The sequence below is a fragment of the Pelophylax lessonae genome, assembly GCF_965119305.1.
Source record: "Pelophylax lessonae genome assembly, chromosome: 9".
Classification (NCBI taxonomy): Eukaryota; Metazoa; Chordata; class Amphibia; order Anura; family Ranidae; genus Pelophylax; species Pelophylax lessonae.
The window spans coordinates 4,590,508-4,610,533 of record NC_138776.1 but is presented as its reverse complement, the minus strand read 5'-3'; the positions used below and the strand labels follow the sequence as shown (position 1 = coordinate 4,610,533).

Here is a 20,026-nt window from a genome sequence, read left to right as displayed (position 1 = left end):
CCATTAACATGAGGGGGGAAAAAGAACCCATGAAGGAAAATTCTTCTATAAACTTCAGCATAATTTTGTCCAGTATATGGCCTCCTCATTTTTTTGTACTTTCATACTGTTTGTCTCTTAAAATTACAAACTTGTAGGTTAGCCTGTGGAAAATGTAGGTGTGAAGGACACATGCATCAGTCAGTTGACACTTGCTCCCATCAAAGACCAATTCTACCAGCCTTGTCTTGTGCACAAGATAATGAAGAAATTAGCAAGTTCCATTGGAAAGGAAGTTTCTTTACTAGTTTCATGCCTTTGCTATGACTTACAACCTCTTGTCTAGGATTCTGCATTGCGCAGCTTCTACTTTCCATGTTTCAATGAAGAGGGGGGCCTATGGAGGTCACGGTGGAAGGGTGGTGCTGGAATAAGGGAACGCTTGGCCTGTATTTTCTCAAACTCCACTTTCAGAGTCAATAAGAGAATAAGGACATTGGTAGCCCCGGGGGGTTACCAAATGGGGGCATCCATTTGGGGCAGCCACTCAGCAAACAGGTCATGCCCTATGACACTTAAAATATTAAAGTTTAATTGCGGCGTATGTTTAATTCCCCTTTTAGATAAAAGCCAAAGGCCAGAAGTTTGGTCCTTTCTGTGGGAAAAATCCCCCTCCCCGCATTGAGACGGGGAGCTACGAAGTGGATATCATCTTCCAAACAGACAGCGGCGGGGACAACAAAGGCTGGAAGTTACGCTACTCAGAGGACGGTGAGTTAATATCAGATTTATACTGTAATTTAAAGGGAACTATTGAACAGAAACAAAGTCAGAAGGAAATATCTATGTTGTCAACATTAACTGATCATGTTTCAGCCGCTAGTTTTTATTAATGGGAAACCTGAGCCTTGGAAAATGCTCACATCCATCTTGATATAATTAATTCGACATCAGAAGCCCCCCATTACATCAGAGGTTCCTCCATTACATCAGAGCCCCACCATCTTCGCATCAGAGGTTCCTCCATTACATCAGAGCCCCACCCTCTTCACATCAGGGGTTCCTCCATTACATCAAAGACCACGGTCTTTACATAAGAGGTTCCTCCATTACATCAGAGCCCCACCCCCTTCACATCAGAGGTTCCTCCATTACATCAAAGCCCCACCCTCTTAACATCAGAGGCTCCTCCATTACATCAGAGCTCCAACCCCCTTCACATCAGAGGTTCCTCCATTACATCAAAGACCACGGTCTTTACATAAGAGGTTCCTCCATTACATCAGAGCCCCACCCCCTTCACATCAGAGGTTCCTCCATTACATCAAAGCCCCACCCTCTTAACATCAGAGGTTCCTCCATTACATCAAAGGCCCACCCTCTTCACATCAGAGGTTCCTCCATTACATCAGAGCCCCAACCCCCTTTACATCAGAGGTTCCGCAATTACATCAGATTCCCACCCCCTTCACATCAGAGGTTCCTCTATTACATAAAAGCCCCACTCTCTTCACATCAGAGATTCCTCCATTACATCACAGCCCCCCCTTTACGTCAGAGGTTCCTCCATTACATCAAAGCCCCACCCTTTTCGCATCAGAGGTTCCTCTATTACATCAAAGGCCCACCCTCTTCACATCAGAGGTTCCTCCATTACATCAGAGCCCCAACCCCCTTTACATCAGAGGTTCTGCAATTACATCAAAGCCCCACCCTTTTTACATCAGAGGGTCCTCCCATTACATCAGAGCCCCATCCCCGTCACATCCGAGGCCCCTATCAAGTCAGGCCCCCATCACATCAGCCCCTCCCCATCACATCAGAGTATCACCATCCCACCAGAGTCCACCATCCTCACAAGTTCCCTCATCACAGAGCTCCCCAATCACAGAGCCCCCAATCACACAGTCTGCCCCAATCATAGAACCACCCAATCACACAATCCCCTCTTCACATCAGAGCCCTAACTTTTGTCTCCAGCAGAGGGTGGAAAGTGTAGAAGGTCTGGAGGAAACAGACTTCTTCTATCTTTTCTATCTTCTCTGGAATGCCAGGGGGCAGCCACGCATGCCATCTGCTCTGGATCAGAGTCATATGTTGCCATGGTGTTGGTGTGCCAGCCACCCTCACCATAGCAACAAATGTCATTGTGCGTCCTAGCCCTAGAGCGGCATTGGTTGTTATGGTGCTGCCAACCTGCCCGCCCACATCTCGTGACACTGCTCCAGTGCTAACTGGGCCCTGTAATTGTGGCACCCCAGGGTTCTGGAGCACCCTGGTTTGGACACTGGTCCAGATTTTTTAAATGCATCCAATAGCTGTACATCAGCAATATCAGAGTGGACCTAAAAAGCGGCCCCATTATATAAAACATGGCAGCTATAATTTTACAGTTGTCCTCCTTATTATTACTATTCGGGATTTATATGATGTAATCATGTTCTGTGGCCCTGTACAACATACCATTCCATGTAGGTTGGCTTTTTTAAGTGGATTAAGATGGACTGTTGATCTTCTGCTCTTGCAGGGTGTTATTTTTTGGAAAGTCATGTGCAAAAAGTGGTCACCGCCTCCACCTATAACTGGTCTTAGTGGTAAGAAGCACTGGAAGGGTGGACGCAGATCAAAAAAATGAAGACATTTCCAGTCACTACTTACCAACCAGCCAGCGACCAACCAAATTAACCTGTCTAACAGTATGCGTTAAAAACAGGGGTTTGGTTGCACACATTTGCAACTACATGCGTAAGCTGCAGGCCCCGACAAGGCACCCTGTGATCTGCAGTCCCTAACTCTACAATTTAAAGAGTCTCTACAATGAGAGCACATGCATTTAATGGGATAGATCAGGGATCTTCAAACTACGTCCCGCCAGCTGTTGTGGAACTACACATCCCATGAGGCATTGTAAACTCTGACATTCACAGACATGACTAAGCATGATGGGAATTGTAGTTCCTGAACAACTGGAGGGCCATAGTTTGAAGACCCCTGGGATAGATGGAGGACAGGTGACTAGAGGGAGCCCACCCCTCCTTAAAGGCACAGGGTCACACTGAACACCCAGCACATCGCACAATGGCGGCAAAGGTGTCAGTGCGTTGCCTGGCTCAATATTGATATCAATAATGCAAAAAGTGGTCACCGCCTCCACCTATAACTGGTCTTAGTGGTAAGAAGCTCTGGAAGGGCGGACGCAGATCAAAAAAAACAAAGAAATTTCCAGTCACTACTTACCAACCAGCCAGCGACCAACTGAATTGACCTGTCTAACAGTATGCGTTAAAAAAAGGGGTTTGGTTGCACACATTGGCAAATACATGCATAAGCTGCAGGCCCCGACAAGGCACCCTGTGATCTGCAGTCCCACAAGGCACCCTGTGATCTGCAGTCCCTTACTCTACAATGAGAGCACCCGGTTGAGTTGGGACTCTATTGGCAATCTGGTTGTATTGAGACTATATTGACCTTTTCGTGTGTTGGTCCTCTAATGACATTCTGGTTTTATTGAGACTCTATTGACCATCAGGTTGTACTGAAACTCTATTGATCTTCTGATTGCATTGAGATTTTATTGACCTTCTGGTTGTGTTGGGACTCTATTGACCTTCTGGTTGTGTTGGGACTCTATTGACTTTTTAGTTGTATTGGGACTATTGTGATTGTGAACCTTCTGCGTGTTGGTCCTCTATTGACCCTCTGGTTATGTTGGGACTCTATTTCCCTTTTGGTTCAATTGGGACTGTACCCGAATATCACTTTCCTCAACCATTGCCTGTTTATGGAATACCCTTTACTTGGCCATTCAGTTCTTATATTTAAGGGGTCTCTAGGCTTACCACTTGTCCCAAGCAAAATCCAAGCATTCTTCTGGAGTAACAATGCAAAAGCCAGAGCCAGGCACTTCTTCAACTCAGCATTACCGAGCAACCCAGGCCTACCACTAGGGAAACAGAGGATCACTGTGTAACAGTTGCTCAGAGACTCCCTCTGATCCTGAATAGCAGATACTTTATCTGCTGCCTCACAGTTAGAAGCAACAATAACTGTCAAGCCTTTAGGTCTGACCCTGATCCTTGCCTCATTCTTTAACCAAATAATAGATAAAACATTGCATTAGAATTGAGATAAAAGCATAGACATTTACTGTTGCAAAGTACAGTGGACTGTGTAGCGGTTAGGCTGTATACAGGGCATAAACCATTGGAGGTGGCGCAGCAGAGATAGAGAAGTATGTTTATTTCCAGTCTGATCTCTAGTGAGATGACTAAAGATGACCAGCACTACTGGAAATCGTCCAACACGTACACAATAGCAGATGTGCCTATTGCATAAGAGATGGGTGATTTTAAATTCGATTGTTTTTTACAACTTATATCAAAAATCAAAAGTGCATGTCTAACCAAAAGTGAGTAGAGAAAGGAAACAATTATATAGTTGTCAACCAATCTGAGGCAACTACACACGTAGGCCAGGCCATTAGAGCTTGGGCATAATGTTTCATTCCTGGATACCACTAACAGGCCTCTTGCCCCAACTTTACGTTTTTGTGGATCCCTGCTCCCAGAGGGAGCCAAATATTGTACATTGAGGAGCACATGTACATTACCATGCCCGACACTTCACCCCGCATTCTTCCCAGCAGAACCAGTTCCTAGGGTTGGCCATTAGTAACAAGAAGAGGGGAGTCCAATAAACTTTTCAAGCCTTTACTTTCACAACTTCAAGGTAGTTAACTTCAAGACATACATACAGGGCAGCCTAGGAGACTCTTGCAAAGGCGCCAACAGTTTGTCAACTTTGCTGAGGTTAGACAGCGGCTCATGGGAACTATGATCCACGAAAAGCTCACCTCCATACTGATTGATTCCCAAAATTCTTGAAAATTTGGGACCCATGGTTATCCTACAATGATCATCTTAACTTGGACCACTCCGTGCTTTCCATTTGATTGATTGGACAGCCCGTCCTCTGTGTTGCGCTATGGTCCGCACCACGTGGGAACCTCTCTCTGTCCCCCTCCTTCTTTCCCAGGCAAATACTTTCTCCTACTCTCTCCCCCTTCTGTACTGCACTCTGAGGCCTTCTGGTTTCTATTCTTTCCCTCCTCTCCTTTCACCCGGAGTTCTCCTTGGGACTGCTTTCTCTCTTTTTCCACCTAGTCATGCCCATTATCTCGGCCAACTGCCTATGCCTACTAGCCCGTCCTCTGTGTTGCGGGCCCTAGGACCTGCTTGTAACCCTGTACAGCTGGCAACACTACTGTGTGTACCACTCTCTTGACCTGATGGAAATGTTATGTACATAGGCGTGCGCAGCCTATTGCATTAGGGTGTGCACCCCAAAGCTCAAACACACATGCGTGTATATATATATATATAGAGCAGTGATGGCGAACCTTGGCATGAGACGGTCAGAGACTGCAGACATGATACAGGAGATGGTCAGAGACTGCAGACATGATACAGGAGATGGTCAGAGACTGCAGACATGATACAAGAGATGGTCAGAGACTGTAGACATGATACAGGAGATGGTCAGAGACTGCAGACATGATACAAGAGATGGTCAGAGACTGCAGACATGATACAATAGATGGTCAGAGACTGCAGACATGATACAGTAGATGGTCAGAGACTGCAGACATAATACAATAGATGGTCAGAGACTGCAGACGTGATACAATAGATGGTCAGAGACTGCAGACGTGATACAATAGATGGTCAGAGACTGCAGACGTGATACAGGAGATGTTCAGAGACTGCAGACATGATACAGTAGATGGTCAGAGACTACAGACATGATACAATAGATGGTCAGAGACTGCAGACGTGATACAATAGATGGTCAGAGACTGCAGACGTGATACAGGAGATGTTCAGAGACTGCAGATGTGATACAGGAGATGTTCAGAGACTGCAGACATGATACAGGAGATGGTCAGAGACTACAGACATGATACAGGAGATGTTCAGAGACTGCAGACATGATACAGTAGATGGTCAGAGACTGCAGACATGATACAATAGATGGTCAGAGACTGCAGACGTGATACAATAGATGGTCAGAGACTGCAGACGTGATACAGGAGATGGTCAGAGACTGCAGACGTGATACAGGAGATGATCAGAGACTGCAGACGTGATACAGGAGATGGTCAGAGACTGCAGACATGATACAAGAGATGGTCAGAGACTGCAGACATGATACAGGAGATGGTCAGAGACTGCAGACGTGATACAATAGATGGTCAGAGACTGCAGACGTGATACAGGAGATGGTCAGAGACTGCAGACGTGATACAGGAGATGATCAGAGACTGCAGACGTGATACAGGAGATGATCAGAGACTGCAGACGTGATACAAGAGATGGTCAGAGACTGCAGACATGATACAGGAGATGGTCAGAGACTGCAGACATGATACAAGAGATGGTCAGAGACTGCAGACATGATACAGGAGATGGTCAGAGACTGCAGACATGATACAGAAGATGCTCAGAGACTGAGGACATGATAGAAGATAGAAGAGCACTAGGGGGGCCGGAGAGCACAGGGGAAGCAGAGAGCACTGGAGGAGGTGAAGGGCACGGTGGGCGGGGGGTACAGGAGAAAATTAAGAGGGGGTTTGCAAAGCATTGTAGGGGGGTTGGAAGGTGCAGGGGGTGGAGAGCACTGGGGGGGGCGAGCAGGGAAAACCAGGGGGGTGGAGAGCACTGGGGGGGACAGGGAGCACTTGGGGGGCGGGCAGGGAAAACCAGGGGGGTGGAGAGCACTGGGGGGGGGGGACAGGGAGCATAGGGGGGAGGGAGATAAAAAGCACTGTGGGGAGCTAAAGAGCATGGGGGGGGCTAAAGAACAGGGGGTCTAGTGCACTGGGGGGGGGGTTAAGAGCACTGAGGGGGGATAAGAACATTGGAGGGGGGGTTAATAGAGCACTGGGGGGCCAGCAAAGGAAGTTGTATAGGAGGGGGATGGGGCAGCTGCATATAGAGGAATTGATCTTTCACCATTCTTCCTGCAGGAGGGAGAGGAGGACAATCAGTTATTCAGCAGCTGCAGGAAGGATAGGGAAGGATGAATTCCTCTATATGCAGCTTCCCCATCCTCCTCCTATCCAGCACAGAGCACACACACTTGGGCAATGGGCACTCACCTTCTTCCCGCCGAGGCTCCGCCCCCTTCTTTCGGTCAAGGCTCCGCCCCCTTCTTTCGGTCAAGGCTCCGCCCCCTCCTTCCCACAGAGGCCCGCCCCTTTCTTCCCGCCTTGGCTCCGCCCCTTCATCCCGCCGCGTCTCCGCCCCCCCCCCCCCCCGCTTGCAGCACGGATTGAAGGAGCTGCCACTGCAGCTGCCTTCACACTGCCATACAGGATCTCTCAGAGGACGCTGGCTGATACCCCCAAGTGCGCCCCCCTATTGGTACCCCACTGTGTGTGTGACACAGTCACTGTCATGTAGCTGCTTGCAGGGAGAAAGACCAGCTGTCAAAACTTAGCGGTGATGTCGGGGGTGGGCGGTACAAGCAGCTGTCAAACACCAGCCAATGATTGGGCTGCTTAAGAAAGGGGCGGAGCCACATAAATGAAGCAGCCACCCAGACCCCATCCCATTGGCTGGTGTTTGATAGCTGTTCGGTCCCGCCCATCCCCGACATCACCGCTGAGTTTTGACAGCTCGTCTTTCCCCCTGCAAGCAGTAACATTACCTGACAGTGTCACACACATGGCAAGCCTCACTGTCTGCTGGAGCCAACAGCACAGCCGCCTCTCCACCGAGTATCTCACTACCCTCAGTGCCAAAGATGGAGATCTCGGAAGGCAGCCGACCCTACACTAACAGACACAGGGTGATTAGGGTGTGCCCAGGCACACCTGGCACACCCCATGCGCACGCCTATGGTTATGTATCTGCCTCAGAAATTGTTTTCCTTTTGCTCCTATTGTGTTCTTTCGTACATGATGATTTGTATATCTCTGTTGCAATACTTGATGTGACAAAACCCACTGTCACTGTGTGTTTTGGAAGGGACTGTGCGCGTGCCTCCTACCGACAGACTATGGGCCAGAAAATATTGGACACCTGGGGACATGCTGGCATTGAGTTAATGTAATGTAATGCTACAGCCCTTCTCCCCCCACCCCCCCCCCTCTTGTTGATGTGTTTAATTGTGTTGATTCATGACACATAGGCAATGGTCTGGACTGGAGATATCTCTCCGCAGGGGGTGGGTATTGAGAGACTGCCTGTTTACCATAATCTCATTAGATTATTTGTAGCCTGTTTCAATGTACAAATGTTCAGTCCCCATTGGTTGTTCCTTGTCCCCTTCCCCCCTTTGGCAAGGCTAAGGGGAGTTTCCCTAACTGTGGGTAAAACTGTATGTCTTGGAATTTAATAAACAGTTTAAGCTCTGCATGTTGAAAACTCAACACCTGTGTGGATTGGGTGGAAGGGCTGGGTATGGCTTCTCCGCAGGCTGTGGGTGCATTTGGAGGACAGGAGACCCAGGTCCAGCGGATGTGCCCACCTGGGGTACTAAGATCCGTTACACTTGAAATTCAATTAAATTCTTTGGAAAACAATTTCAGGGCATACCGTTTCTCACCATCATGGTAGTGGGCATCAGCAGTTTCCCAGGTTGGGCGCTCTATGTCCTGTCCCCAACTCTCTCCTATCTATGGTACCAGGACCTCTCCTTTTATCCCCCAGCTTGGGAGCACCAATATCTGGAAGCTCCACATCTCTGTAGAAAAAAGTCCACCAAGTCCCATGGGGCCAGCTATAGACTTTTTTAACTTTGTGACCATTGAATATAAAATCGTATTGTGGTTATCTACATATAACATCACAAGCTTTCAATAAATCGTACTTCAGGGTGTGGCTTTTAATATCTTTCATATTTTATTACAGGAGGCTCATTATCCCTTATAAATAATACACCAAAACTCATACTTTTAGGTATTGACAGACAGTGCCGGGACAAGGTATTCTAGAGCCAAGGGCAAACATGCCAAATTGCACCCAGCTCAAATCCTCTCTTTCCCCATATGCCCCCAGCGCAAATCACACCCACCCCCCTCAAAAAGAAAAATCTTTCCCCTCCTAGCACAAATCCTCTACCCCTCAAATTTCCCCTGCAAGCACTAAAATCCCCCCAAACATCCCTACTAGCACAAATCTGCCCCCCCCCAAAAAAAAATATAATAATTCCCCTCTGCCATATTACTTTTCTAACACAAACTCCCCAAATCCCCTTTTCTAACACAAATCCCCCCCCACTCCAAAACCCCCACTTCCAGCACAAATTCCCCTCCCAAATCCTCCATCCTAGCACAAATACCCCCAAAACATCCCTACTAGCACAACCCCCCCCCCCAAAAAAAATAAAATCCCTTCTACCATGTTACTTTTATAGCACAAACCCCCCAAATCCCCTTTCCTAACACAAATCTCCTTCTCCAGTCCCCCTTCCCAACAAAAATCCCGCCAAATTGCCACTCCTAGCACACCCCCCAACTTTGCCCTTCTAGAACAATTCTTACCCTATGCTGCCCCCCAACTTTTCCTTCTCAACACAAATCCCCCCCCCCCCCCCACCTCACATGATACCACACTGCTCAGGGCACACGCCCCCTCCTGCCCATCCCTTGTCCCGGCCCTGTTGACAGATACAGACACTGTCGGCGCGAAGTGACTGAAATGTGTGACCGTAGACTGCAACATATGAATAGACACTGGTGGCGAGGCACAGGGGATTCACTGAATAAGTACTGGGGTGAAATGGGGCACCCTCTGTGGTGCCACCCATTCAAACCTCCATTCTACCACTTACGGACCGCCCACCGTGTATTTACGTTGGTACTCTAATGTTAAATACCGGGCTTATGGCAGCAGATAGCAGATAGCTGCCATAACCCCGGTATTTTTTTAAATGGCGGCGGTCCGCTTTAACATAAGGGTGGTCCCAGCGGCGGATTTGCTGCCAGATCACCTTTATGGGCAGCAGGAGAGGTGCAACCCCCCCCTCCCCCCGCTGCTTCCTGGTTGTTTTCCAATTACCCGGAGCCGTCGGTAGCGGGGAAAACGATCCGGTCCGCTCTCCTCCTAAGCAGAAAGTCGAGTGAGGGCAAGATGGCCCCCACTCCACTCTATGGCCTTGGAAGACCAGAGTGACGTCATACGTCACTTCCTCCCAACAGCCTTAAAGAGCCCATTTTTTTCATCATGAAAAAAGATGACATTTTTTTGGGGCTTTTTAGTGTAGAAGTGAGGTGTGAGGTCTTTTTGACCCCAGATCTCACATTAAAGAGGACCTGTCCTGCTTATTTCTATTAAAAGGGATGTTTTTTTAAAAGGACAATGTAAAAATAAAAATTAAAGGATAAAATAAATAGGAAAAAAAAAAATAAACGCCCCGTCCCCATTAGCTCGCGCTCAGAAGCAAATGCATACGCAAGTCGCGCCCAGATATGTAAACGGTGTTCAAACCACACATGTGAGGTATGTCCGTGGTCGTTAGAGCGAGAGCAATAATTCTATCCCTAGACCTCCTCTGTAACTCTAAACTGGTAACCAGTAGAAATTTTTAAAATATCAGCTATGGGGATTTTTAACCGCTTGCCGACCGCCACAAGTACATATACTGCGGCGGTCAGCCCCTCACAGGCAGAGTGATGTAGTACTACGTCGTTAGCCTGTGACGCTCTGGGGAGCGAGCACGCTCCGCCGGCGGCGCGCTCCAGCGCGGTCACGGACCCCCCCGCGCGTGTGACCGGCGGACCCGATGTCCGCCCGTCACTCAGCTATCGTCGGGGGAGAGGGAGAAAGGCAGGCGGCTGATGTAAACAAGCCGCCTGTCATTCTCCCCTGTGTAGAAACAATGATCATACGGTTTTTGTCATACTGGTCTTTCAGCAGCCAAATCCTCCGGGGCTTAAAGCGGAGTTCCACCCAAAAGTGGAACTTCCGCTTTAGGGAGTCCTGACCCCCTGACATGCCAAATTTGGCATGTAATTTTTTTTTGGGGGGGGGGGGGAGCGGGTATCTAGTTTTGACATGTACCCGCTCCCACTTTTGCTCGGAGCGCCGCTGCGCCCTGAACGGAAGTTCTCCTCTCCCCCTCTCTCCCTGCAATCTTCTGGGACACGTCAGAGGTCCCAGAAGATTGCCGGCCAATCAAGACGCGCAGCGCGACTCGCGCATGCGCAGTGGGTACCCGGCTGTGAAGCCGCAAACTGTCACAGCCGGGTGCCCACAGCAGTGATGCCGGCGCCGAGGGAGAGGATCGATGCTTCGGGCGGCCGCATCGCTGGACCGTTGGACAGGTGAGTGAATGGCTGGAACTCCGCTTTAAGTGGTTAAGTACCAATGTTTGTCACCATTCCACAAGCGTGCCCAATTTTGAAGCGTGACATGTTGGGGATCTATTTACTCGGCGTAACATTCTCTTTTGCATTATAGAAAGAAATTGGGCGAACTTTACTGTTTTCTTATTTTTTAATTTAAAAAATTGCGTTTGTAAGACCGCTGCGCAAATACGGCGTGATCAAAAATTTTGCAACAATCTCCATTTTATTCTCTAGGATCTTTGCTAAAAATATATATATATATAATATTTGGGGGTTCTATGTAATTTTCTAGCAAAATATATGTTTTTTAACTTGCAAACAAGTGTCAGAAGTAGGTCCTGTCCTTAAGTGGTTAAACTGGCAGCCAGACCAATTTGGTGGGGGCGGGCCTTAAAGAGAACGGATCACCATGGGACCTCTGCAAGAATCGGACTAATTAGCCTTAAATTGTTTTAATGTACTAATGATAAAATGTATATCATCTTTGTATTTATTCTCTTTACTCCACAGCTATTCCTTGCCCCAATCAGGTGACAGAGAATTCCATTCTGAGTCCTCAAAATAACAAATATATATTTAAAGACGTGGTGACGGTCAGGTGCGAGGAAGGATTCGAGATTGTGGCAGATGTAAGTGGCCATCATAGAAAGAGTATGCAGACAACAAAGCTATAGATGGCTTCCTACCATGAATCCTCTTCCCTCGCCTCTTTTTTAGGAAAAAATTCCGTCGTTCCAGGCCAAATGCCAAGCAGATGGAACCTGGAGCAACTCCCACCTGCAATGTGACCGTAAGTTCTCGTCGCATCAGATATTTTACATTGCTCAAAATATTCAAAGTGAACTGCCCCATTGTTGGTGTCAGCGGAAAGTGTAACGCTCCATCATTGGTGTCAGTGGGAGGAATAGTGTCCCATCATTGGTGTCAGTGGGAGGAATAGTGCCCCATCATTGGTGTCAATGGGAGGAATAGTGCCTCATCATTGGTGTCAGTGGGAGGAATAGTGTCCCATCATTGGTGTCAGTGGGAGGAATAGTGTCCCATCATTGGTGTCAGTGGGAAGAAGAGGGTCCTGGGCTCAGGAAGAGACCAGACCAGACCAGCAGGGGAGGGGGGGGGGGTTATCAAAGAGCCCGGTTCGCTTTTCACTTTTGTTGGCCTCGGTGGGAAGAATAGTGCCCCATCATTGGTGTCAGTAGGAGGAATAGTGTCCCAATCATTGGTATCAGTGGGAGGAATAGTGTCCCATCATTGGTATCAGTGGGAGGAATAGTGTGCCATCATTGGTGTCAGTGGGAGGAATAGTGTCCCATCATTGGTATCAGTGGGAGGAATAGTGCCCCATCATTGGTGTCAGTGGGAGGAATAGTGTCCCATCATTGGTGTCAGTGGGAGGAATAGTGTCCCATCATTGGTGTCAGTGGGAGGAATAGTGTCCCATCATTGGTGTCAATGGGAGGAATAGTGTCCCATCATTGGTATCAGTGGGAGTAATAGTGTCCTATCATTGTTGTCAATGGGAGGATTAGTGGCCCATCATTGATATCAGTGGGAGGAATAGTGCCCCATCATTGGTGTCAGTGGGGGGAATAGTGCCCCATCATTGGCATCAGTGGAAGGAATACTGTCCCATCATTGGTGTCAGTGGGGGGAATAGTGTTACATCATTGGTTTCAGTGGGAGGAATAGTGCCCCATAATTGGTATCAGTGGGAGGAATAGTGCCCCATCATTGGTGTCAGTGGGAGGAATAGTGCCCCATCATTGGTGTCAATGGGAGGAATAGTGCCCCATCATTGGTATCAGTGGGAGGAATAGTGCCCCATCATTGGTGTCCGTGGGTGGAATAGTGCCCCGTTATTAGTCTTAGTGGGAAGAAGAGTGTCCTGGGCTCAGGAAGAGACCAGAAACCTCAGCAGGAGGCACCAGCAGGGGAAGTGGGGGGGGGGTCGCTTTTCCATAACAGCCAAGAGTCAGCTGAAGAAGCCAATACCAAGTACAGTGCTGGAGCAGCAGCCTTGAGCTTGCATCAACCCCTTGGCTACCAGGAGGTTTTTAAAGGTACCTTGGTGGACAAGGGGTAAAGCAGAACTATTCTTACCTGCCCTTCAGTGAGGTCCATGAGCTCACTCGCTGATGCAGACATCTTTGCTCAGTCTCCTGCCAGGTTCAGAATATTCAGTCCTATTGGATGGTCATACTAGGATGATGTAACTCCTGGGCATGCATGGGAGTTCATTCATCTCAGGCTGATGCCGAAAGTGTCCATTGAGATGTGAATGTACAGCTCGGTGCACATAGACTAGAAGATTGTGAACCTGGCCCCCCTCAACCTTCGGAGAAGCTGGAATGTAATATTTCTCATTTTTGGTCTTCCTCTTCTCCAGCTGTGGACTGTGGAGTTCCCAAGGGAGCTGACTTTGCGGAATTGAAGTTTGAATCGACCACTTATCAATCAGAAGCCAAATACAACTGCAAGTCCGATTATTATTCCCTCCTCGGTGAAGGTGAGAACCGGAACCATTCAACTGTGGTAATCCATATGTTATTATTAGAGATTAGATGGAGCTTGAGTAACGATGGTGATGACTGGGCCCCAAACCCCAACCAAGGACCCTCTAATATTCTAATGCCGTAAGGGGCCCATTCATACCTCTTTAGGGGCCCATTCTTAATGCATGTATACAGATGAGCCATTGCTTCCAGTGGGCTAATTAATATGTATGCATCGACATGCATTCTAAAAAAAATAATAATAATTAGCACATTGATGTTCATTGGTAGGCCCATAGTAGTCTTGTGATGTGTGTTTTCATGTCACTGTCAATGAATAACAACACACCCAAAGAAAGGCCTCATAACACAAATGCATAAAGCTAGTATAATCAATGTATTTATTACAGGAATTTATACAACACAGACAATTTACATCACTCCCTGCCCTCAAGGAGCCTACAATCTCCCCAAATACCCCCCTCAGTAAAAAGCTCTCTCACCAATAGCCCCCACAGTACAGAGCCCCTCCATACCCCCTTCAGTGCAGAGCCCCTCCATTCCCATTTCAGTACAGAGCTCTCCCCCATACAGAGCCCCCTCCCCAATTTACCCCTCAGGACAGAGCTCTACCCCCAAAACCCCCTTCAGTACAGAAGTCTTCCTACCCCCCTCCCCCAAGTACAGAGTTCTCTTGCCAATACCCTCCTCAGTACAGAGCTCTACCTCCAATACCCCTCTCAATACAGAGTTCTACCCTCAACCCCCCCCCCCCCGTACAGAACATTTTCCCCAATACCTCCAAAGTACAGAGCTCTCAAACCAATTCCCCCTGTTAGTACAGAGCTTTTTCCCAAATACCCCCCCCCCCCCAAGTACAGAGCTCTCAAACCAATACCTTCCTTTAGAGCTCTACCATCAAAATTCCCTTCAGTACAGAACTCTCCCTCCAGTACCTCTTCCCCCCCCCCATCCCATGTACAGAAGTCTCCTGCCATTCCCCTGCTCAGTAGAGAGCTCTACCCCAAATACCCTCCTTACTACAGAGTTCTACTCTCAAAACCCCCCTCGGTACAAAACATTGCCCCCAGTACCGTCCAAGTACTGAGCTTTCCCACCAATACCCTCCTCAGTACAGAGCTCTATCCCCAATCAATATCCACCTCAGTACAGAGCTCTATCCCCAATATCCACCTCAGTACAGAGCTCTATCCCCAATACCCTCCTCAGTACAGAGCTCTATCCCCAATATCCACCTCAGTACAGAGCTCTCTCTATCCCCAATATCCACCTCAGTACAGAGCTCTATCCCCAACCCCCCCCCCCAGTACAGAACTTTCCCCCCAATACCTCCCCAAGTACAGAGCTCTCACACCCATACCCTCCTCAGTACAGAGCTCTATCCCCAATACCCTCCTCAGTACAGAGCTCTATCCCCAATACCCTCCTCAGTACAGAGCTCTATCCCCAATACCCTCCTCAGTACAGAGCTCTATCATCAATATCCACCTCAATACAGAGCTCTCTCTATCATCAATATCCACCTCAATACAGAGCTCTCTCTATCCCCAATATCCACCTCAATACAGAGCTCTCTCTATCCCCAATATCCACCTCAGTACAGAGCTCTATCCCCAAACCCCCCCCCCTCAGTACAGAACTTTCCCCCCAATACCTCCCCAAGTACAGAGCTCTCCCACCCATACCCTCCTCAGTACAGAGCTTCCTCCCCAATACCCTCCTCAATGCAGATCTCCACCTCCAATAGCCCCTAAGTACACAGTTCTACCCTCGAAACCCTCCTCAGTACAGAACTTTCCACCAATACCTCCCCAAGTACAAAGCTCTCCCACCCATACCCTCCCCACTACAGAGCTCTCCCCCCAATACCCTCCTCAATACAGAGCTCTCCTGTTAATACCCTCCCAAGTACAGAGCTCTCCCGCCGATACACCCCTCAGTACAGAGCTTTCTCCCAATTTCCTCCTCAGTACAGAGCTTTACCCCCAATATCCCCTCAGTACAGAGCTCTACCCCCAAAACCCCCTAAGTACAGAGGTCTACCCCTAAACCCCCCCCCCCTCCCCTCAGTACAGAGCTTTCTCCCAATTTCCTCCTCAGTACAGAACTCTCCCCCCAATACCCTCCTCACTACAGGGCTCTACCACCAATACCCCCCCTCACTACAGAGCTCTACCCCCAATAGCTCCCTCAGTAGAGATTTCCTGTTAATACCCTCCCAAGTACAGAGATCTGCCACCAATATCCTCCTCAGTACAGAGCTCTACCCCCCAATACCCTCCATTGTATAGAGCTCTCCCCCAATAGCCCCCCCCCCCCCACCAAGTACAGATATAACTCCCTCATTACAGAGCTCTCCTGTTAATACCCTCCCAAGTACACAACTCTCCCACCAGTACCCCCCTAAGTACAGGCTGTACCCCCAATACCCCCCTCAGTACAGAGGTCTACCCTCAAAACCCCCCATACCCCCTCACTACAGAGCTCTACTGTCAATACCCCCCTCACTACAACGCTATACCCCCAATAGCTCCCTCAGTAGAGATTTCCTGTTAATACCCTCCCAAGTACAGAGATCTGTCACCAATATCATCCTCAGTACAGAGCTCTACCCCCTAATACCCTCCATTGTATAGAGCTCTCCCCCCAATAGCCCGAACCCCCCCCCCCACCCAAGTACAGATCTAACCCCCTCATTACAGAGCTCTCCTGTTAATACCCTCCCAAGTACAGAACTCTCCCGCCGGTACCCCCCCTAAGTACAGGCTGTACCCCCAATACCCCCTTCAGTACAGAGGTCTACCCTCAAAACCCCCCTCAGTACAGAACTTTCCCTCCAATACCTCCCCAAGTACAGAGCTCTCCCACCCATACCCATCTCAGTACTGAGCTCTCCCCCCAATACCCTCCTCAGTACAGAGCTCTACCCCCCTCACTACAGAGCTTTCCTGTTAATACCCCCCTCAGTACAGAGCTCTACCCCCAATACCCTCAGTACAGAGGTCTACCCCCAAAACCCCCCTCTGTACAGAACTTTCCCCCCAATACCTCCCCAAGTACAGAGCTCTCCCCCCCAATACCCTCCTCACTAGAGAGCTCTAACCCCAATACCCTCCTCTCTACATAGCTCTACCCCCCAATAGCCCCCTCTGTACAGAGCTCTTCTGTTAATACCCTTGCAAGTACAGAGCTCTACCCCCAATACCCTCATTTGTATAGAGATGTCATCCCAATACACCCCCCCCCTTTAAATTACAGAACTCCCCCCGCTGATACCCCCCTTAGTACAGAGCTCTATGCCTAATACCCTACTCTGTACAGAACTCTCCCCCAATATCCTGCCAATACCCCTCCCCAGTACAGAACTTTACCTCCAATACAACCCCCCCCCCTCCTAGTGCAGAGTGCTCCCTAACATCCCACCCAGTACAGAGCTCTTCCCCGCCCCTTCCCAGTACTGAGTGGCAGAAATAGGTGTTGCTGTGGAACAACAAGTACATATTAGGGGAAGTCCTCAGTCCTGGCTGGCGGTGAGGGCTGCTAGAGGAGCGGCTGATGCAAGGCTGTTGCCGTTGACCTCCTCTTCTGTGTTTCCTGTGGCAGGAAGAGTTGTGCACCATAGCTGCCTGAGAAGCACCCCATCATTGTAAACACAGAAGCCAGCAGGGAGAGTGAGTCCTGGCTTCTGTGTTTACAATTACCAGGTCAGTGAGTGCAGGGCACAGAAAATTGCCACCATCTGGTCGAAACAAATCCTGCATAAAATACATTTACATTGCTCAAAAAATTAAAGGAACACTTTGAAAACACATCAGATCTCAAAATATCATGCTGGATATCTATACTGATATGGACTGGGTAATGTGTTAGGATCTATACTGGTAGGGACTGGGTAATGTGTTAGAATCTATACTGGTATGGACTCGGTAATGTGTTAGGATGATATGGACTGGGTAATGTGTTAGGATCTATACTGGTATGGACTGGGTAATGTGTTAGGATCTATACTGGTATGGACTGGGTAATGTGTTAGGATCTATACTGGTATGGACTGGGTAATGTGTTAGGATCTATACTGGCATGGACTGGGTAATGTGTTAGGATCTATACTGGTATGGACTGGGTAATGTGTTAGGATCTATACTGGTATGGACTGGGTAATGTGTTAGGATCTATACTGGTATGGACTGGGAAATGTGTTAGGATCTATACTGGTATGGACTGGGTAATGTGTTAGGCTCTATACTGGTATGGACTGGGTAATGTGTTAGGCTCTATACTGGTATGGACTGGGTAATGTGTTAGGATCTATACTGGTATGGACTGGGAAATGTGTTAGGATCTATACTGGTATGGACTGGGTAATGTGTTAGGCTCTATACTGGTATGGACTGGGTAATGTGTTAGGCTCTATACTGGTATGGACTGGGTAATGTGTTAGGCTCTATACTGGTATGGACTGGGTAATGTGTTAGGACTTATACTGGTATGGACTGGGTAATGTGTTAGGATTTATACTGGTATGGACTTGGTAATGTGTTAGGCTCTATACTGGTATGGACTGGGTAATGTGTTAGGATCTATACTGATATGGACTGGGAAATGTGTTAGGATCTATACTTGCATGGACTGGGTAATGTGTTAGGATCTGCACTGGTATGGACTGGGTAATGTGTTAGGATCTATACTGGTATGGACTGGGTAATTTGTTAGGATCTATACTGGTATGGAATGGGTAATGTGTTAGGATCTATACTGATATGGACTGGGGAATGTGTTAGGATCTATACTGGCATGGACTGGGTAATGTGTTAGGATCTATACTGGTATGGACTGGGTAATGTGTTAGGATCTATACTGGTATGGACTGGGTAATGTGTTAGGATCTATGCTGGTATGGAATGGGTAATGTGTTAGGATCTATACTGGTATGGAATGGGTAATGTGTTAGGCTCTATACTGGTATGGACTGGGTAATGTGTTAGGATCTATACTGGTATGGACTGGGTAATGTGTTAGGATCTATACTGGTATGGACTGGGAAATGTGTTAGGATCTATACTGGTATGGACTGGGTAATGTGTTAGGCTCTATACTGGTATGGACTGGGTAATGTGTTAGGCTCTATACTGGTATGGACTGGGTAATGTGTTAGGATCTATACTGGTATGGACTGGGAAATGTGTTAGGATCTATACTGGTATGGACTGGGTAATGTGTTAGGCTCTATACTGGTATGGACTGGGTAATGTGTTAGGCTCTATACTGGTATGGACTGGGAAATGTGTTAGGCTCTATACTGGTATGGACTGGGTAATGTGTTAGGCTCTATACTGGTATGGACTGGGTAATGTGTTAGGATCTATACTGATATGGACTGGGAAATGTGTTAGGATCTATACTGGTATGGACTGGGTAATGTGTTAGGATCTGCACTGGTATGGACTGGGTAATGTGTTAGGATCTATACTGGTATGGACTGGGTAATTTGTTAGGATCTATACTGGTATGGACTGGGTAATGTGTTAGGATATATACTGATATGGACTGGGGAATGTGTTAGGATCTATACTGGCATGGACTGGGTAATGTGTTAGGATCTATACTGGTATGGACTGGGTAATGTGTTAGGATCTATACTGGTATGGACTGGGTAATGTGTTAAGATCTATACTGGTATGGACTGGGTAATATGTTCGGCTCTATACTGGTATGGACTGGGTAATGTGTTAGGATTTATACTGGTATGGAATGGGTAATGTGTTAGGATTTATACTGGTATGGACTGGGTAATGTGTTAGGATCTGCACTGGTATGGACTGGGTAATGTGTTAGGATGTTTGATGGAAATGAAAATTATCACCCTAAAGAGGGCTGAATTCAAAGACATCCCAAAAAGTCAAAGTGAAGAAACGATGCAGCAGGCGAGTCCATTGTGCTGAAATTTCATTGCAGGACCTCAGAATGGCCCTCAGTAGTTTCTATGGCCCCCACGTGCTTGTATGCATGTCTGACATCGGGGAATGCTCCTAATGAGACGATGGATGGTGTCCTGGGGTATTTCCTCCCAGATCTGGACCAGGACATCACTGAGCTCCTGAACAGACTGAGGTACAACCTGGAGGCCTCGGATGGACGGAAACATAATGTCCCAGAGGTGTTCTATTGGGTTTAGGTCAGGTGA

At 48.0% G+C, this 20,026-nt stretch overlaps 1 protein-coding gene across 1 annotated transcript in view; it reads left to right on the top strand.

The window, feature by feature from the left end:
* Window positions 1-20,026, top strand: part of LOC309564591 (complement C1s subcomponent-like) — a 61,528-nt gene that overhangs the window by 27,385 nt on the left and 14,117 nt on the right. The window contains exons 6-9 of the mRNA XM_082269239.1: window positions 603-750; window positions 11,840-11,958; window positions 12,047-12,119; window positions 13,716-13,835. Of these exons, the coding sequence (XP_082125365.1) occupies window positions 603-750; window positions 11,840-11,958; window positions 12,047-12,119; window positions 13,716-13,835 (460 nt within the window). The remainder of the gene's footprint in view (window positions 1-602; window positions 751-11,839; window positions 11,959-12,046; window positions 12,120-13,715; window positions 13,836-20,026) is intronic.